The 22,134-nt window shown below is 39.6% G+C and overlaps 1 protein-coding gene across 3 annotated transcripts in view; it reads right to left on the reverse strand.

The window, feature by feature from the left end:
- The window catches only part of SFSWAP (splicing factor SWAP), a 66,010-nt gene that overhangs the window by 15,548 nt on the left and 28,328 nt on the right, over positions 1-22,134 (reverse strand). For all 3 annotated transcript variants that reach the window (XM_060785636.2, XM_060785637.2, XM_067473206.1), the window contains 2 exons: positions 14,526-14,759; positions 11,690-11,880 (listed from right to left, as the gene is read on the reverse strand). In XM_060785636.2, the coding sequence (XP_060641619.2) occupies positions 11,690-11,880; positions 14,526-14,759 (425 nt within the window). The remainder of the gene's footprint in view (positions 1-11,689; positions 11,881-14,525; positions 14,760-22,134) is intronic.

Genomic DNA, 22,134 nt, shown 5'->3' on the forward strand with positions numbered 1-22,134 from the left:
AAGGTTTTAGCATCAAGTAGGGAGGATGGATGGGTACTTGAAGAACCATAGTCCCAGGTAAGCAATCTGACTTTCTTCTTTGTGGTCTCCATAAATCACACAAATGGGTATCTAACAGGCTACTAACATAGGAGGTGAGTACAGTGTCACACAGGAACAGTACAAAACTCATTTCACATACGGAAGCACAGCTCTACCAAAAAGGCAGTGTCCTTTTAAGCCATGGAGTCCACTCATTAAGGCTGTGATCATGTAGAAGCCCTACAGATGTCACCAAAGGGAACACCTCTGGGAAATACAGCAGATGCATATGTTGCTCTGGTATAGTGCCTCTTGATCAGTTGGATAGGCTGTCTGCCAGCCAGCTAGCTCATATGCCAGTCCAATGGCAGAAGCACTCATTTTGACAGTCTCAGAAATGAGGACACCTAGCTTTGAGTGACACACAAAGAATCTCTTTGACTTCCTGTGCGAAGCAGTTCTCTGGATGTAGAAAGCCAGGGTCAGTCTGGCATCTAAGCAGCATAGTCTCTTTTAGAGTTCTAAAGCAGGGCTCTGAAAGACTGCAGGCAACATAATGTCCTGGTTCAAATGAAAGGGGAAAATAGCCTTTGGGAGAAAAGAAATTTCTGGTCAGAGAACTATTCTATCCTGGTGAAACCATAAGTAAGGCTGATTAATCCTATCAACACAAAGCTCACTTGCCCATCTGGTCAATGTAACGGCCACTAAGAATGCTGATTTTCATGACAGAATACGAAGAGCAAATGGAACAATGGGCTCAAAGGGTCACCTTGAAATCTGGAAAAGGATGAGTTTGAGATTCCATGCAATCACCTTTCAAAAAAGTCTTCAAAAGAGGGTCTAAAAATGAGAAACATTACTGAGCATTCTGAAATACCAGGAAATACCTGTGGGATAAAATTTGGTTGACTATAACGTAAAAACCCTGCTCAATAAAGAAGCTAAGAAATTCAAGACCTCTGATAACTAAGTATCACAAGTGTTGCAGCCCAGCCGCCTACTTGATCCCCTTATCACCCAAACACCACACAGGTGAACAAGAATAGTAAGTTCATTAAGAAAAAAGTACCTAATATAAAAACATCTTCAAAATACATCCATGAGCTAGATTTCCAGAAGTTTACCAAAAAGCAATGATCAACTCTGCATAGGAATTCCAAAAATCACTTAAGGCAAAAGCAAGAACCTGTATCAAAAAGCTTGACAACATTAACATCACCACAATCCAAGGCTTGATGCTTGCACTTGACTATAATCCCAAAGATTTGAAACTTGAAACAAGTTTCCTCCTGTAATCCAACCAGGAAGCATGGAACTTAAACAAGAGAACAAGATACAGAACCAAGAACAGAACTCCTAACTCGGCACTCTCAAGACAGGCAAGTTGACACATGAAAATCCAACATTGATCTCTCCACTGAACATTGACTCCAATTGCTTAAAAAATACCCTCTTTACCCATGACATCACTCTTTTTCACACCTGGGTTCCCTTTGCTTATCTTTCAGTTTCTGGGAACACCGAATTTGTCTCTGTTTCGCACTATCCCTTCTCATCTGTAAATGATGGGTTAGCTGTAACCCTCCTGTCTCCTCCACATCCCTTTCAGAGTCACTCCCTAGCCAATTCTCATGAGAAACACTGCCTATTTCCCCAACAACAGATCTACCCAAAACATTCCCATAGTCTCGAAAAACACTTTTGCTTTCTTCTACAGAAATACCAGACTCAAACAAAAAATCCGTGTCCTCATTCTCAGAGGCTTCACGGGCCTCAACAAGTTCTCCAGGAAAATTAGTAAATAGTTTCCACTTCTATATGTAAGACTTCTCAATGGCAGTCTTGCAAATTGCCTCAAGAATCTAAGAAACCAGTTCAGAGATGGAGTGTCTTGGAGTCCAGGTTTCAGACTTGTCCAGCTTGTAATGTCAGCAAATTTGGACAACAGCCAGCAAGACACAGTTCTAACATGTCTCATTCAGCAGCTGTTGGAAACCCCTCCCACTTCCTTCAACTGCCATTCTGCTGACCATAGAGTGGGAGGAGGTCAGATAGCATGACAGAGCTACATCATGTCTTGTGTATTACAAAGAATGATCCAAGGAAGTACTCAACAGCAGAAAAGGCAGCAGATAACATGGTACATGTTACAACAGCTGTGAAAGCAGACAAAGGATGCAACAGATAAGAGGACACTAATCACCATGGTATCCGTTTCATTGAATTAGAACCTTTTTCTGTGAAGATTGTGTGTTGACCACAATGCACCGATCCCCTCACTAAAACCAAATTTGCACACAGGTGTCTCCCAAGCATACCAAAACCAAAGAAACTCCCATGACAACCAGCTAGCTATGCACCAGCCCATGTGCAGTGTATGTGGATTGAGTGGTTCTAACCCACCACCAAGGCTCTATCTTTGGAAGACAATCTCCAAAGTAACAAGAGCCAAAGTGATGGTAGACCCATCCGAGACCTTGATCAGCTATGATGTTGAGGTGATAATGACTCATAGCCATTGAGGCAATGGCCCTGATGGTATTTCCAATTCCTCCTCTCTGAATCCTCTTTATTAATAAGGAAAGTAATGCCTATAGCCACGTTGGCATTGAAATGCATAGGACTTCAAATCCCAAGAAGCAGAGGATGATCTGGATGAAGACAATCTCCATTGATGCAGAGATCTGCCCCTGAAACTAGATCAGCTCAGTGATCCAAGGATGAAGATGTACTGTGTGACACAGCAAGATTATTGACATTGTGTCTTGATCCAGAGAGACTGGAGGATTAGATAGATATCCTTCACCAGAGGGGTATCACTGATCTCACTTTTGGACACAAATTCAGACCGTGGTGAGAACTGTTGCTCAACCAAAGGGAGTGATTGTGATTCCTCCCTGGGAGGTACCAACAGAATTGATGCCACAAAGGCTGCGGGCAATTGTGTCTTCTTCTGCTCATCTCTCATCTTCTTTTTTTTAATGTTTCTTTTTAGAGGGGGAGGGAAAGGGTGAGCAGGCATGGGTGGATATTCCAGGCATTTCTGCTTTGAAACATATACATCTGACAGTTTTTTCAGTCTCTTCAATTCCAAGGACAGTGGATCTTAAAATGATTTCTTAGTCATCAAACAGAGGCCTGAGGGGCTGCATATGAAGATGGTGTCATATAAGTAGTTGGTGCCAAGACTGGCTTCAAGGATGAGATTGACTTCAGTGTCAACAGTACCATTGTGGCATAAAGTCTGGCAGAGTTTTCACACCTGAATCGCATAAGATTACCAAGGCAAAGGAGGCATCTTGAACGGCCGTCTTTATCCAGAATCTTTCCATCAAATATATAACATAATCAATATACCATGAAAGATCCAACGTCAGAAAGCCAGAGGGAAGGTAGTCAAGAACAGCTCAAGGTGAAATTACCGGAAAGTCATGAAGCTGTAAACCTGTGGCTCTCAATCTGTGGGTCCCAGATGTTTTGGCCTTCAACTCCCAGAAATCATAACACCTGGTAAACTGGCTGGGAATTCTGGGAGTTGTAGGCCAAAACACCTGGGGACCCACAGGCTGAGTACCACTGCTGTAAACAAAGCGCGTCAGAAGCTGAAGAAGAATAGAAGCTAAACCAGACATATGAAAGAAGCAAACTGAAAGAAGCCAAAAGCAATGCTATCAAGTGGAGGTCCCTTATAAGTGCAGCTGACATGGAGGACAAAGCAGAACTGGGGTTTTGGGGGGATTCGCTTATTTATGTGGGCTAGGTTAATGGGTTGAATTACCACTACAATTTTATCTCTAGAGCTCTAGATGGTTCTGAGTGTGCTCTGCATAGGCACAGAAAAGCCCTTTTGTGTGAGTCACAGAGACTCACACAAGGAATAAAATAGATTACACATCCAAGTCTGTGTGTGGGGGCGAGAAGGCTGGAGTGGTTTGTCAATTGGTTTGTCAAATTCTACATGTAGCAGCACAAAATATAGCAACATTAAACGTAATTTATGTTTCTTCATCAGAGAGGAGGAAGGAAACATTAAAAGAATTCTGGTGCCAGTAAATCCCCTTTTCTGATTGCATGTGCCCTTGAGATTCAGGGTAAGTCAAATCAGTCACCCATATTTTTCTTTATTGTCTTTTTTATCATGAGATTAGGAAAACTTTTGTTGAACCTGTTTTAATTTAATTGCCAGAAAGCCCAACATCACTAGCTGCACTCCTATTTTCTGAAGGTATGAGGCAGGCCTGTCACGTTCAGTAATAGGATTTACGGGTTGAATCTCTCAGCATTTTTTTCTGCAAGTGGCACACTGTTGAAATAAAGGCCCTTCTACACTTGTGTTCAGAGCAAAAGCCTTTTCAATATACATAACAGTTAATTCCTATTATCCATAGATTATTCCTAGCCTTCTTTGTTATAAAATTTAATGAAAGTTGGGATTACATGGAGCAGTAATAACCTGGGGGGGGAAAAACCTTGAAAAAAGAGCACTGGTGTCATTTTTTAAAGGTGGCATCAGCTTCTAGCAGACATCTAGAGGCAGAAAAGGTCTTTTGATGACAAAAATGAAACCTCAGAAAAAGCAAAAGCTTTACTGAAATTCAGGAAGAACTTTTAAAGCCTAAGAGATGTTCAACAGGAGAATCAACTGTCCCTGAGGGCAGTGTTGGACTGACTTCTTTCAGGAGTGCTTTAGCTATGCTCATGGGGGAATTGGACTAGATGATCCTTATGGTCCCTTCCAGCTCTAAAATTCTATAATTCTAACCATTCTGTTTTCAGAGGAGAGAGTTATAGAGGAAAATCCTGAAAATGTTAAAAACTAGAGCACAAGATTCATGTCAGGGGAATCAATATTTTGTTTGAAAATGCTAGTTTTTTATCACAGCATTTGATCACAGCAAAATCTTAAAGGTAATGCTCCATTATCTGCATCCCTTCACACAGATGAATTTCTTTGGCACATCTAGTGATCTACAGTTGGGAAAATGATAAAATCAAAGGGCAATGGATCGTGCAGAACAGGTTGCTTATCAATATATGTATTTATTTGAGTGGTCATGTGTGAATTCACACAAAGCCTGTTCGGAACCTTCTAGAATCACAAGGCACAAAAATTTGGGGAGTAACCCCACCCTTCATCCCAAAAATATATATGGCCCGGTTGCTAAGGAAAACCTCTCAATCTCTACTGCAGCCCATAAAAGGCTGAAGGTTGCACTCTAGCACTGGAACACCTTTTCACCCAGCACCACACCAGAGTTCAGTAATTCTAACTAAAATGTTTATTAAAGAAAGCAGATAAAAAGAGAAAAAGGACAATTCCAATAGGGTCAGTAGAATAGAAAATACAAAATAGCAGTAATCCAAAAATGACAAATAACAGTCAAGAGAACCAAAATTCACAGCAGTACTTCAAACATAAATCCATGAACATGAAAATAGGACCTTTTCCAAGGCAAGCCCTTCAAAGATACAAAGGCATGAACCAAAACAGGAATCTTGAGAATACTTTAATCATGAACTTGACAGCAAAAACAGGAGAGTCATCTCCTATGGCAGTGGTTCTCAACCTGTGGGTCCCCAGAAATCCCAGTCAGTTTACTAGCCGTTAGGATTTCTGGGAATTGAAGGCCAAAACATCCAGGGACCCACAGGTTGAGAACCACTGTCCTATGGCAATGGCAATGCTGTCTCCTCTGAGAGGTTTGAAGCCAAACCACTTAATTTAAGCCCCTCCAGGCACCCATGACATCATGCCAAACACATCTGGACTTCGTCTTATCTCAGATTCTTTGAGAATATCTAGTTTGTCTATTTTTCACTCCTTGCATTCTCAGGCCTAATCCAGTTTCCCAGAAAAACTCCCCCTCTGCCCAAGGCCTTTTCTCTTTCTCAAGGTAACCAGAATTTTCACTTTCCCCTGTTGCTTGGGAATGAGCACAGGAATCCAAAACATCGGCCTCATCTGCCTGCAATTCTCTCCATTCACTCACAGACTCTTCACTGCGAAACCCATCAACTCCCTCATCCTCTGAACCACTATCAGAAAAATCCTCTGACACTTGCTGGGCTACAACACCTCTGAGGGGAGGATGTTATGTGAATTCACATATGACCACTTGAAGAAATATAGTTACAGGTAAGCAACCTGTCCTTCTTCGTACTTAGCAAGCACAAGTTATTGGAGGCGGGAGTCATTTATTTATTTGCCGTATTTATATATCGCCTTTCTCAGCCCGAAGGTGGTTTAGTCGGCACAATTTGATGCACCCAACCACATAAAATACAATTTAAAAACATTTAGCAAATAATATAAAAACCATACAAAACCAATAAAAACATAAATCCTGAGTCATGGCACAGAAGAAACCATCGCCTTTGGCACAAAAATAAGGTTTATTCACCATAAACCGTGCAGCAATAACTACTGCTGTTGGTACAAAGTAAAGAGGTTTCTTCACCCTCTACAGTGTACCCATGATAAAACTCTGTAAGAGTTCAATGAAGTAATGTATAATGTACTGCTTGAAAACAGTGTACTGTCAATAAAACCTGAAAACAGTGTATCAACAATATCAACAATAAAGCTTGCCAGAATATAAATCACTTGAAAGGTGTTACCTCAATAAAGCTTTTAAAGTATCATCCAACTCTTTCCAGTCATTTGAGCATCAAGTGAAACTGCACACACAGAGGCATATGAGACACAGCACACAAGGTACAGCAGTAAGTAAATAGTGTATAAACACACGAGCAACAGCAGCAAATAAGTGGTTTCACAACATATGCACAATAAAGAGAATTAATTGGGTTTCAAAATACGAACACATAAGGAGAATGACTATACATTCACAGAAACAGGTAAAGCTGCAGTTAGGAAAGAGTATACAGTTTCCTAGTGCAAATTGCACAGCATGGAGTAACACAATCAATAAATAGTGTATAATGCATAACAGACAAAACATTCTCTCAAAACTGCCTCAAAAAGGATAGGGGAAGTTACGAGATGCATGAGAATAGATTGAGCATCCCACAGAGATGTCCTTCAAGGACCTAGCATCCAAACAATAATAGGACACAAAAAAGGATAGTGTACTCCACGAAGCCACTTTACAATAACCTCTAATGGAACCCCTTTTCAGAAATCAGAAGTAGAGGCTGCCCTCGTCTCAGGGACCTGAACATGGTCCAGCAGTTGTTTCCCAGAGAGCTCATAACAAAAGTTTATGGTAGAAACTATCAGTTTCGATTATTTTTGAGGAGACGCAAGTAGTCCCAACTTGTCCACAGTATAGGCAAGAAACAGTCTATGCTAATTCGAGACATTGTGAGTCCTGTCCAAGTAGAAAGCTAGGGCATGCTTCACATCAAGCAAGTGAAACTTTCTCTCCAAGGATGCAAGGTAGGTAAAACAATGTCCTGGTTCACATGAAAATTAAGGGTATGCGAAACGGCAGAAATCTTTTCTGTTTTCAGGTGCCACTCTTGTGTTTGGGAAAACTCTGGGAGATTAAGGGGAGGCTGTTCAGATTTATAATTTGGAACCCTGGGTTCCGTTTCAGTTTCAGGAAGAATCTTCCTGAAAAAAGGACTTGGGGGGGGGGGGGGGCACCCAAAATTCGAAACAAAACCTGCAGAAAACCAGAACGGATTTCTGCCATTTTGCACACCACCTTTGGTAAGGAGGTCTGAAAATTACCCTGTCAGGTCAGAAAGACAGGAAAGGCCAATCTTAAGAAGTGCGCAGAACTCTCTGGCTCAACACGCAGAGGTAATCCCAATAAGAAAGGTGGTCTTCCATGTTAACAAGTACAAAGGACATGTTCAAAGGGTTTGCCCATAAGACTTGATAGTACCAGTTCGATGTTCCAGTCTGGGACTGGATGTAGCACAGGTGAATACAAATATTACAACCATTTAAAAAAACTTTGAATCCAAGGACTTGAAAGGCAAGAGAGTTTACCCAATCTCTGCATATTCCAGGAAATAGCAGATAAGTAAACCTTCACCAACAACCAAGAAAGGGCCTTATCAGCCAAGAACCCCAGAAACTCAAGGACATCAGCATTGGTAGCCTGGTGAGGAGAGAACCATCTGGTCTCCCCCACTTGAACACATATAACTTTTGGTGTTAGGCTTATGACAAGCCTCCAGGATTCGACAGATAGTCATGTTCAAAGATCTTGGAACCCAATCTGTCGTCAGATGAAGAGTTTGATATCTGGTTGATGAATCCAGCCACTCGCTGAAATGGTGATAACTGTGACAAGGCATCCACAGCAGTTGGTCAAACCAGTGTTGCCTTCCTGACTACTGAACAAGCTATCTAGGGCTTCTGGGAGTTGGAGGTCCAAAAAACTAGAGGGCCACAGTTTGAGGATGCCTGCTCTCCTTTCATCAGATGGAACCAAACTTCAAAAGGACAAAAAAATCTACTGCACTGTGACCGAAAGAGCATTACCATAACCTCTATAACCACAGTTCCAATGTGGCTGAAGAGGTTTTCTCACAAATTCTGCAACAACAAACCTGAGGTGAGCTTGCAGCACTGCCTAGTTTGGAGGAAGTCAGTAAAGTAATCAACCAATTAAAAATAACAAGGCCTATAGATCTGATGAACTCCCTGTTGAAATCTTTAAAGAAAGAAGGCCTCATCTGACACAACAACTCCACAAGCTCACTGAAAAAGTGTGGGTGACCGAGAAGATCCCAGAGGACTTCATCATCATTATCATCACTCTTTACAAAAAGGGAGAAAGAACAGACTGTGGAAACAACTAAGGTATTCTCTTTTAACTTCTGCCAGAAAAATTCTCACAAGAATCCTTGTGAACTGTCTTCTACCTATTTAGAAGACATCTTCCCTGAATCTCAAAATCGTTTCTGTCCCTCCAGAGGAACAGTGGATATGATTTTCATGGTACAACAGCTCCAAGAAAAATGCAGGGAACAACAGTAACCTTTGTACATAGCATTCATCAACGATCGTGCCACCACCGCTCAAGAAGAGCGTAGATATGGTTGAACAGAAGCTTTCCGAAGCATTAGGTGCTCTTACTGCCTATTACAGGAAAACCAGTTCATTCCTAATCCATCTAAAACACAGATATGTGCCTTTCATCTTAAGAACAGACAAGCATCTTGAGCTTTGGGGATTACATGGGAAGGAATCCCACTGGAGCATTGCAGCACACCCAAATACCTGGGAGTTACCCTGGACCGTTCTCTGACCTGCAAGAACCACTGTTTGAATATCAAGCAAAAAGCTGACTGGCACAACCTGGAGATCACAACCAGATACAGTGGAGACATCTGTCCTTGTGCTTTGCTACTCTGCTGCTAAGTACGCATGCCCAGTGTGGAACACATCTCACATACCGCATTATCACAGGATGTCTGCACCCTACACCACTAGAGAAATTACACTGTTTTGCCAGTATTGCAGCACTTGACATCCCTTGGGAGGTAGCAGCAATAATAAAAGGACCATGGTAGTGACATCTCCCACCCCGTTTGGATATCAGCCAACACATCAACGCCTTAACTCAAGAAATAGTTTTCTAAGATCTACAGAGATACATGCAGGAACACCTCAGCAAGCAAGAGTCCAAAAGTGGCAGGCTCAAACCTCTCAACCTCAATCCATGGCTGATACCAAATGAGAGACTCCCTCCTGGGCACATAGAAGACTGGGCAACTTGGAATGCGCTGAACAGACTGTGCTCTGGCACCATGAGATGCAAAGCCAACCTGAAGAAATATGGCCACAAAGTGCAGTCCATGACATGCAAGTGTGGAGATGAGCAAACCACAAACCACCTATTAAAATGAAGTTTGAGCCCTGCTACATGCACAATGAAGGACTTCCTTATAGCAATACCAAGTTGCCAGCTACTGGTCAAAGGACATTTAATATAATGCCAAGTTTTTAAACTTTGTGTTTTTAAATACATCACAACTGTACCCTTGGTTCTCCTGATATGATAAATAAATAAAAAATTGACCTTGCAAAGGCCTTTGACACTGTGAATCATAATGCTCTATGGACCATCCTCTTGAAAATCGGATGCCCTGATAATTTGTGAAAATCTTGCAGCTTCTCCATGATGACAACAGATTTGGACAGCAAGAACTCCCAAAGTGACCCATTTAAAGTGGGATCAAGTGTCAAACAGGAATGTGCTATTGCCCTAACCTTATTTTTCATCTTCATAGCTATGATTATACACCTTGTCGATGCGAAGCTTCCCACCAGTGTGGAAATCACATATCAAACAGATGGCAAGCAGTTTAACCTCAGTAGGCTCAAAGCCAAAAGGTAACAACTTTTGTTATATAACTCCAATATGCTGACGATAATATAGTCTGTGCTCCCACAAGCTACTTTAAACTTCGCAGCAGCATATGAAAAGCGTGGTCTCTCAGTGAATATCGAGAAAACCTAAGTGCTCTATCAGCAGGCACAAACCAATCCCTCTGCAATGCCAGAAATAAAGCTTAATGGTGTAACGCTAGAAAGCATTGAGCATTTTTTGTGAAGAGGTGGCTACCTAGGCAGCTACCCCTCCACAAAAGTTGACATGGATGGTGAAATACAACACCACTTGAGCTTCGTATGGACAGAATTTTCAAACAAACCAGAGAGTGTTTGAGGTTCCGAACATTTGTAGGGATACCAAGATGCTTGTTTAGAAAGACATTGTCCTCCCAACTCTACTGTATGGCTGCAAAACATGGGCTGTCTATTAACATTGTTCTCGGCTTCTGGAAAAAAAAATCATCAGCATTGTCTTTGAAAAATCCTGCAAATCTCTTGGAAAGACAGGAAGAGAAACATCAGCGTTCTGGAAGAAGCAAAGACCACCAGCACATTGAAACTGGAGGTCAGCTGTTACCAACAGTGCTGTGGATTTTCAGGAGGCACGGATAGGGGACAAAAGGGAGAAACATGCCCAGAGGAAGCTGTGTCAAGCAAACACTTGTCGTGGCAACCTTCCTTCTGGAAATCTATTTATGTCCTCATTGTGAGAGTCCATGTGGATCCAGAATAGGTCACCATAGTCACATACTGATCCACCAGAAAGACTCCACCCTTGGAAGACAATCATACTTGGTCACAAGTGATCTCCTAGAGACAGATGCTTGTTGTTCTCTTGAGATTTACTGAGAAGGACGCATCCGCCGACTAACTAATGGGGTGACAGGATGAAATTAGGTTTAACTCAAAGTACCCCTAGGCTTGCTAGGAGGCAAAAACATATAAATGTAGCTCTTGTTGTTGTTCTTATTTCCTCTCCTAAAGGAAACTAAAAGCGGCTAACAATGTTAAAAACAATACAATCTATAATTTAAGACTGGCAGCATAGAAGCACCCAGGCAACCACTGAGAAGATAGAGCGCATTACAGTAATCCATGTAACTAAGGCATGCACCACAATGGTGAGATCTGACATCTCAAGGAACGAGCACAGTTGGCGCACAATTTTTGAATGGGGGATTTAAAATGGGAGAGAAGATAGGAAGAGAACAGAAGAATGGGAAGGGAGATTCAATTATGAATTCTTCCTCCATCCTTATTTGAATAAGGTAGTCTTGGCTTGTTCTCACAGCAGTGCCTAATTGTATGGCTTTCTGCAGTAAGCGCCATGCTGGCCAAAATGACACTCACCTCTATATTAAAAGCATTCTCCTCCATTTTCTCAACATCTGCATCTGCCAAGGGATTCTTCAGATTCTGCAAAAACAGAGCAGCTTTCCTTTTCCTTTCCGCCTGAAGTTGCTTTTCTTTTGACTCCTTAGATGCTTGAGCTAGCTTTTCCCTGGCTGCAGCTGCCAATCTGTCCTCCAGTTTTTGCTTTGCTGGAGGGATACAAAAAGTGGAGAGTTTTCAAGGATATAATTCACTTAGCACTTTAGGTGGTTGGGATTTCTTATACCAATCTATGTAACTCAGTGGTTCTCAACCTGGGGTCCCCAGATGTTTTTGGCCTACAACTCCTAGAAATCCTAGCCTGTTTACCAGCTGTTAGGAATTCTGGGAGTTGAAGGCCAAAAAACACCTGGAGACCCCAGGCTGAGAACCACTGGTATAACTAAAACAAAATAGAAACCATAAGCTTACATTAATGGTCCATAAAATTACTTTATATACCAGATATGGTACAAAAATAAAACAAACGCCGCCCTGCCATCAAGAAGAGCGGCTTGGAAGGAAAATCTTTTATTAACTGGAAAAGATGGAAAGAAATAGAAACAGGGAATATGATTATGACTATAGGAACAATTAAAGTAGGAAAATAATTTTGGTGATTTTTTAGAGGATCAGAATGTTATCTATAGGCAAAGGATTCTCTATGTTAATGAAGTCATGGCAAAGAAAACAGAGATGAAAATGATACAACAGAAATGTAGTAAGATCAACAACACAGAAAACCATCCTATCAGTTACTATCATTATCTTATTCATGCAGGTGTTTTATCTGAATTGTCCTAATTAAAGAACATTTAATGAGCACAGTTGCTTTCCAACGTGAATTACTATTTACAGAATCTGCAAACAGGAGTACAGTGGGGAAAGAATAAATTGCCCACCAAAAGATAATGCTTCTTATATGAACAAAATACTCCAAAGTTATCTTGAAGAAATTGCTTGCATGGCATTTATTGCCTGCTTTTCCCTAGACTAGCAAAAGGAGTCAGGCTCGTTCTCTTCCAGGATGAGAACCACTGGCACACTCTTTGGCTTTCACCCATTATCCAATTAAAATTCACCCAGCATTAGCATTTTTGGTTCGCACTTTGCAAGCTTGTTTTCAAAAATATAATGGGAAACCTTGTCAAAAGTCTCACTGAAATCAAGATGTACTAAATGTGCAGCATTCCCTTGCTTTCAGACGAGCTGAGATTTAAGAGCCCCATCAAGGAATGAAAGATGGGAGAGATTCTAAAATATGCCTACTGTAGCAAAAGAATGGATTGCATGAATTCACAGATGGGCATTCAAAGGAGAACAGTTACAGGCAAGCGGCACTATACATCTGAAGATAAGAAGCATGTCAAGCAAGAGCAGAAGACAACACTAACCTTCCAACCCTCAAATATCTTTCTGACCTGACATCTAGCCAGTAGTGTCAAATGAATGGTCATGTGGCTGCTTTGTATAGATCGGGTAGGGATATCCTGTGCAGAAATTCAGTTCTCGTGGCTCTGGTGGAGTGGTTACAGAGTTGTAGTGGTAGGGTTTTTTTTGGTTAAGATGTAGGTCAAATGGAGAGTGCCAGTGACCCGTTTTGCAAAACATGGCTATGATAAAGGGTGAAGTTTGTTTGAATCACTACCCGATCAATACAGACAAAACCCCTAGGACAATTGGCCACAAGAAGCTATTCTCACAATACAGAACGGTACAGTGCAAATCAGTACAGATGGGACCACCATAGAACTGGTTTTGATACTAGTGAATGAAAGCTGTTGAATCCCTTAAGAAAAACACAAATCTCAGGATTTTTGACATCTATCTAGGAGAGGAAAGTGGGCCAAGAAGCAATACAGATTTTTAAAGAAGACAGAGTGAGCCCTCTATTTTGCTAAGAGAGTAAAAACAGTAGGATGGGCTTCTGGAGTACTTTGTTCAGTTCTGGGCACCTCATTTTGAGGATATAAACAACTTGGAATAGGTTACGCGTAAATTAAAAGAAGGACAAGAGGAGATGCTATTTTTTGAGACTGCTAATAATTAAGAATAATTATAACTGTGTTCAATAATTATTTAAAAAAACTTGTAACATAATGCATATCAAATTGCTGAGGAGGAGCCCACAAATGCTTCAATGACATGACACTCAAGACACATCATGAAGGGCAGACAAGGAAAAAAAGTGCTTCAATTAAAAAAAAACACATTACGTAACAAAAAGGAATGGAAAAAGTCTGTAGGATCCAATTCAGCCCTAACATAGCAGATCCCTAGAGCATATGAACACATGGTACAAAAGTAAATGGGTGCTTGCAGCAATCATACAGCAGTAGCTGATTATACCAGGCAAACCAACATCCTGATGATTAAGACTAATTTCCATACTGTGAATAATTCTATTTACCTCTCAGCAGTAGCAATTTTACTGCCTTCAGGCCATAACAAAAAGAAAACTATAGAAGAGTTGAATCAGATCATTTAAAAAAAAAAACCCAACTAAATATAGATCTAACACAGAGAGAAAGTGACTCCTGTATTGTTTCTGCCTACTGTTTATCTCTCTGTGTCTCTATATTACTTGCTTGCTTCAAGGCTTTCTTAGCCATATCTAAATGAAGGGAGGCGTAGCGGTTCGAATGTTGGACTACAAAAGAAAGGCAAACATCTAACCAGATCATGCCAAGAAAACCCTGTGGAAATTATTAGGAGCACATGGCAACAATGACAAATGAAGGCAGAAGTTCATGGAACTGTACAATTTACAAGTTTCGGTTATTTTCTTCTATCAGAACTGGGTTTTTTTTTTTACCTTGTTTGGCCTCCAGCTCCTCCTGAGTAAGCTGGGGCTTCCTTTCTTCAGGAGTATTACTGGATGATGCAAATGCTACACCGGTGTTTGAAGTGCTACTTGCATTCTCTTGACCTTCTTTACCTTCCTCCCCTTCCTCGTCACTGTCATCATCTAATTTCACACGGTTTTTCTCCAAAGGGAGCAAGTCATTCTCTTTGACCCTGATTGCAAAACTGATTGGTGCAAAGGAGGCTGTAAAAAAAGAAAAGCTTTACTTAAGTGAGATACTGTTTACTAGACAATTTTTATTGGCTATGGAAAGGTTTAACATTAATTGGATGGAGGTGGTCAATACAGTGGTATGTTAAAGCATTCTCATGCTTTAAGAAGGTGGATTACAACATTTGGTCTTTAAATAGTGTCAGCCGTTTTACTGCTTTTAATTATTTATGTTAGTTTTCGGTTTTATTATTTTGTTTTAAAGCTGTTATAGAAAAGTAGCATATACATGCAAATAAATAAAATGCAGAGATTGAAAAACTATTTTTGAAAATCATTTGATAATGTTAGAATTAACCAAAATTAATTTCATTGAAGTCAAGCCCTCACCTATTTTTTATTTTTGAAAATAGTTCAGCTACTTGAAATATTTTTGTTGTTGTTGTTATTAATTACCCACCTCTTCACAGCTTGAGTCAGGGTACAACATGGTTAGAACCCACAGATAAAATTATTAAATTATTAAAATGTATATATTAAAATAGAACAAATATTGAGACTAATACTAATAAAAGGTTAAGTTAAAATTCACAGTTTAAAATTGACTGAGAAAGTCTGCCAGAAGAGGTCAAGATCTCTCCCAGCAGCTCAATGGAAAAGTTAAAATGCACTGGGAAAAGAATGGCTCCTGGTGGGATACCATATAACAGCTCCTTTTTTGAGGAACAGAGATCCCCAAGTATCACTATCTGGAACATGCCTTAGAGATATAATCAGAACCACTGAAACAAAATGCCTTCCCCAGCCCCCCTTTTAGGGACTCCCGAAGGTTAACATGGTAAATGTACTGAAGATCACTGAGAGGTTTAGAAGCACCAACACAATACCCCTGTTAATATTAAGACAGAGATCATCCACTAAGGCAGCTTTTCTCAACCTGGGGGTTGGGACCCCTGGGGGGGGGGGGGAGTCACCAAAGACCATCAGAAAACATTCATTTCTCTTCCAAATAATTTTTATTAAACATTTTATAAATCAACACAGGGAAAGAGGGGGGACAATAACAAGAGGATAGAAAAGAAGGAAGGGTAGCACAAAAACACAACAACAAAAAACACCTAAACTAATCTAAAATGACCTCCACTCCAACCTCAGGATCTTCTCACTCACTCTTCTCACTCCAACTTACTTATCTATTCTTGTCCTCTAAAACTTTTATCTTTAAGTTTCTTTTCGTAGTCATAGAAAAAGGTCCAGTCTGTTCTCTTTAGCGATTTTCCAGTATTTCTTCTCATCAAAAAAGTTAGTTCATCCATGTCTCTTGTTTCTTTAACTTTCTCCAACCATTCTTCAATGGTCGGTATTTGGTCATTCTTCCAATATTTGGCAAAAACAATCCTTGCCGCTGTAGTGTAGTATGTAAATAATTTGTCTTCATTCTCATCCAGTTTAAAATCCGAATCTGTAAATCCCAATAAATAATACTCAGGTTTCTTTTTGAACCTCTTCTTCAACATCTTTTGTGTTTCCTCATGGACCGAAGCCCAAAACTTAGTTGTATCCTTACAAGTCCACCACATATGGTAGAATGTGCCTGTTTGTTCCCCACATTTCCAACATTTATCTGAGACATTTTGATACATATGACTAAGTTTATTCGGTGTCAAATACCATCTATAAAACATTTTATACCAATTTTCTTTCAGGTCCATGGCATATGTATATTTCAACTTTTTGTTCCATATTTGCTCCCATTCTCTAAACTGGATGGGTCGTCTTAAATTTTCGGCCCACTTAATCATACATGTTTTCACCTGTTCAGTTTCCGTTTGCCATTGGACCAATTTATTATAGAGTATTGTCACTGTTTTCTTTTGTATTCTTAATACTTTATCCCATGTGTTTTCTTCCCAGTCAAAACCAATTTTTTGATCTTGTTTGAAATATTCTTTAATTTGTAAATAATGTAACCAAGTTATATTGCCATAAGAGTTCTTGAGTTGTTCAAAAGATTTAATCTCCATTTTCCCTTTTACCAAGATGTCCTTATATCTTGGCCAAACCCTCCATCCTAACAATCTTCTTTGATGTGCCTCCATTGCTGAGACCCACAATGGTGTGTTTTTGTAAAAGAGAGCTTTATATCTCATCCATGTCCTCAGTAGGGAGGCTCGCACAAAATGATTACCAAAGTTTTTTTCTTTTAATTCTCTATTATACCAAACATATGCGTGCCATCCTACTCTCAGGTCATGACCTTCTAAATTTAAACACTTTTCTTTGTCTAACGTCATCCAGTCTCTTATCCATGACAGAGCACATGCCTCATGATAAGTCTTCAAATCAGGAAATCCCAACCCTCCTCTAGATTTTTTATCTATCAGATTTATGTAGTTTATTCTTGGCCTTTTTCCTTTCCAGACAAATTTCAATAAATCCTTCTTCCATTTTTTGAATAGGGTTTGATTTCTTATTATCGGAATATTTTGAAATAGAAATATAAGTTTTGGTAGAACATTCATCTTTATTAAAGATATCCGGCCAAGAAGTGATAGGTTTAAAGAGTTCCATTTTAGTAGATCTTTTTGAATTTTCTTCCAAACTATTTCGTAATTATTCTTCAGAAGTTGACCATTTCTCGCTGTAATCCAGACTCCGAGGTATCTAATTTTCTTAACACTCTCTATCCCCACTTGTTGTTGTATCTTTGCTTGTTTCTCCTTTTCCACATTCTTAAATAGGAGCTTTGTTTTCTTCATATTCATTTTAAAGCCTGCCACTTTTCCGAATTGTTCTATTTTAGTTATCCAATTTTGTAAATTTTTCTCCGGATCCTCAATTGTTCCTAATAGATCATCCGCAAACGCTCGTATCTTGTATTCAAATTTTCCAATTTTCGCTCCTTTTATCTTTTCATCTTCTCTAATTTTCTTCATTAGGATCTCCACTGCCATTATGAAAATCAATGGGGATAATGGGCACCCTTGCCTGGTACCCTTTGCTATTTCAAATTCTTGTGTCATTTGACCATTTATTTTCACTTTAGCTTTTTGAAATTCGTAGATCGCATTAATAGCATTATTAAATTTTTCCCCCATGTCCAATTCTTGTATTAGTATCTTGAAAAAATCCCAATTCAAATTATCAAAAGCTTTCTCTGCATCTATTGATAGAATAGCGAATTCTTTTTGATGGTTCATCTCATAATATTCCAAAAGATCTAGAACGTTGCGTATGTTTTCTTTCATATGTCTATTTGGCAGAAAACCTGTTTGCTCTTCTCCAATCCATTTATTTAAGAATAGTTTTAATCTTGTGGCCATGATGTTTGCAAATATTTTATAATCCGTGTTTAAGAGGGAAATTGGCCTATAATTTTTAATATCTGTTTCCGGGGAGCCTTCTTTGTGTATCACTGTGATCTCCGCTTCCTTCCAAGAATCTGGTACCTTCTGATATTTCATCGCTTCATTTACAATAACTTTAAGTGTTGGTAATAGCTGTTGTTTGAAGGATTTATAAAATCCCGCCGTAAACCCATCAGGTCCAGGGGCCTTATCTGCCTCCATTTTATTAATTGCTTTTTCAATTTCTTCCTCAGATATCTCTTTATTCAATGCTTCTCTATCTTCATCCGTTATTTTATCTAGCTTCATTTGGCCTATGTACTCCATAATGTCTTCTTTCATTATATTGTCCTTTGTATATAATTGAGTATAAAATCTCCTGAACTCCTCTATGATTTCTTTATCCGCCCTCAAGTCTTTGTCTGCAGTTGTTATTTTAGATATATAATTTATTTGTCTTTTTTTCCGGATTTGATTTGCTAACCATTTACCAGGTTTATTCGCATTTTCAAAAGTCTGTTGTTTTAAAAATTTCATTTGTCTTGACTGGAGTTCTAACTCCACATGGTTTTTCTCTTGTTTTAGTGCCAACAGTTGTCTCTCTATTCTTTTCGATGGTTTTCGTTTTGATTCCATTTCCTTGGCTGCTATTTCTGCTGCCAATTCCTTTATTCTTTTATTCCTTTCTCTATTCTTCCTTGATCCTTGTTGTATAAAATGTCCTCTCAGAACTGCTTTAAATGCATCCCACACCACTCGTGGCTCCATTTCATCCAATTTGTTTATTTGCAAAAAGTCTTGGATTATTTTATTGTAGTATTCTTTATCTTCTTCTGTTTTTATCAGGTTCTCATTTAATCTCCATTTTCTGAGACAGTTTTTGTGGTTAATAACAATTTCTAGAGGGCAGTGGTCAGACAGATCTCGTGGTAATATATTGATCTCCTTGACTTTTGCGGAGAGATTCCTAGTTATCCAAGCCATGTCTATCCTCGACCAAGATTGATGTCTATTTGAGAAGAAGGTATAGTCTTTTTTATCTTTATTTCTGTTTCTCCATATATCTTCTAAATCAAATTCTTTCTGAAGGTCTGTAAATTTTTGTGGAAGTTTGCCTTCCTTAGACTTTCTAGTCTTCAAGCTTTTGTCCATTTGGGAGTCCAATACCCCATTAAAATCTCCTACCAGAATCAGTTCATCAAATTCCACTTCTTTCAGTTTAACATTTAAAAATTCAACAAATTTTATCTTGGGACCGTTAGGCGCGTAGATGTTACAAATCAAAATTTTAGAATCTCCAATTATCATCTTTACTGCAACACATCTTCCTTCTAAATCTCTAAAAGCCAATTCTGATTCTATTGTTTCCTTTACGTATGTAACTACTCCTCTCTTCTTTTTCTCGTATGACGAATGATATTCTTTTCCTAATTTTTTGTTCGGTAAGTGTGCTGTATGTCTATCACAGATGTGCGTCTCCTGGAGAGCTATTACGTCATAACTAGATTTCTTCAAACTATTCCAGACTTTCTTACGTTTTTGGGGGGAGTTCAATCCATTAATATTGTTAGAAAAACATTTTATTTGTCGCTCCATCTTGTTATTCATTCTGATCTAATCCCAGTCCTATGTCGCCTGAAGCCGTTTCCGTTGTTCCAGTTGTTGGTTGTTCCATACTCTGTCCTTCTTTTCCTTCTTTTTTTCGTGGTGTCATTCTCTGTGGTTTTGGATCTTTCGAGAGGTAACTATAATCCTTTGGTGATTTATATCTTGCTTTTTTAGCTTTAATTCCTTTTCTGGGGGTGGATAATCTTCTTTCTTCAGCTCCTTCAGCTCCTTCTGTTTCTTCTTCTTCTTCTTCTTCTTCTTCCCCCCCTTCTCCCATCTCTTCTTCTCCCTCCTTTTGACTCATAAGTTTATCATAAAATACCTTTGCCTTATGTTCAGATGTCAACCAGAGTCTTTCTTCATTGTAAGTCACCATTATTCCTTCTCTTCTTTCCCACCTGAATCTTATCTCCCTCTTTTTCAGCTCCTCTGTTAGGAAAAAATATTTTCTTCTTCTTGCTAAAGTCATCTGCGGAAATTCCTTCAAGACCACAACTTTCTTTCCTTTATAACGGATTGGGTTTCTATTGCTATTATACAAGATGTCATCCCGTACCTTCTTTCTTGTAAACTTCACAATCACATCCCTATCCGTCTTATTTCTCCTTGAATAGAATGATGAAATCCTGTAAATTTGATCCACCTCTTGTTCCAATTCATCTTCCTCACACTCCAAACAACTTGCCAGCATTTTAATTACCATTTGTCTTATATCTTCTTTCTCCTCCTCCGCTATATTTCTAAGTCTTAATTGGAAGTCCATTTGCATTTGCAGTAGTCTCTCTTGTTCTAGTTCCATTTTCTCTCTTTGTTTATCCAGACCTTTTATCTTCTGCGCCATTTCTGATTGAGTTCCCTCAATTTTCTCTTTAGAAACTTTTAATTCATTCACTTCCCCATGTAATTGTGATATATCTTTTTTGATCTGGCCAAATTCTTCTTTTATTTCAGTTTTCATTGCCTTAAATTCCTCTGTCATCTTCGTGATAATTCCCTCTTGTTTCTTATAGTATTCCTCATGCTTAGTCTTGACCTCCTCCTTCAATTCCACCTTCAATGCATCTTGTTTTTCTGATATCTTTTTTATTTCTTTTAGAAGATTGTCCATTTTTGGGTTTATGTCCAAAGATCCCCTCCGGGACTCTGGTTTTCCTTGAGTTGTCATCTCGGATCCCTTCTCCCTAAAAAAAGGAGAAAGTCTACTTTCTTCTTCTGCTTCTCCCCTCTACTTTATCCTTTATTACTCGTCTACTTCTCGTCCTCGATTGATCAAAGTTCGTCTGCTTCTCGTCCTCGTCTTTGACGCCCCTCGCCCTTCGTCTGCTTCTCTTCCACGTCACCGCCGTCGTCGTCTACTTCTCGTCCTTGTATCGTCTGCTTCTCATCCTTGTTCTGTCTCCTCCTGTCCTCTACTCCTCTTCTCTTCCAGGTTTATCAAAATTTGTTTCAGAAAATCCCTTTATTACAGGTTTATTCTCAATTTTATTTCTGGCCGCTCTGTATCGGACTTTCTCTATGGTTTCCAAAATGGCGTCTGCCCTCCTTCCGCCCCGTCACTTCCGTCACTATCGGACTTTCTCTATGGTTTCCAAAATGGCGTCTGCCCTCCTTCCGCCCCGTCACTTCCGTCACTTCCGCCCTTCCTTCCTTTCTTTGTTTCTTCCGGTTTCTCGTTCGTCCCTGCAATCAACCTTCTGTTTCGTCACTTCCTTCTCCTCCACTCAGCCTGCTTGTTTATGAAGAAGGTTGGAGCTAGACACAACAGTTATGGCGTCAAGGTCGGGCTCACAATCGCTTTTTCCCTTTACTTCCCCAACAGGGGGGGGGGTGATGGGGGGGAGATATCCCGTCTTCTTGTACTTTAAATTAAATTTAGAATTAATTTAACTTAAATAGAGCAGCCCCGCTCACTATTTACTAATTTAAAAATTCATTCAAATTGTCCCAGTTGCCAGAATATCGTATTTAATTGTATTTAATCTTAAATAGATCTTGATTCAGTCACTCTGCTCCTTTAATTCCTTAAATTATCTATCAAAAAGCCAGTTAATGCAATCTCTTCTTTGTTAATTTCTATAACTTCTTCTTTAGTTCTTTATCTTTCCATATTCTCCCCTGCTATTTCTAGCTTAGCTTTTTCTTCTTTAAAATTCGGGAACGAGTTCCCATTACCTGAAGATGGGGTCTTTCTTGTGTCTCTCCCCAAACTGGGGCTTCTTAATTCTTCTTTCTTCTTCAATTTGTGAATGGATTGGCGGCAGTTAAACAAGCCTTGCGGCTCGATCCTTGTGGGGTGGCTCGCTTTCCCCTGTGCTGCTCGAACCCTCCCGACCTCTCCTCCTTGAGGGGGGAGAGATCTCTGGGGTCTCAAGCCCACTCTGGGATTCGCGACACCTTTGCAAACTCAATCCGGCAAAGGGGGGAGCATTCAGCTCAACCCAGCCACCACTACA

The sequence above is a fragment of the Anolis sagrei genome, chromosome X (genome assembly GCF_037176765.1).
Source record: "Anolis sagrei isolate rAnoSag1 chromosome X, rAnoSag1.mat, whole genome shotgun sequence".
NCBI lineage: Eukaryota > Metazoa > Chordata > Lepidosauria > Squamata > Dactyloidae > Anolis > Anolis sagrei.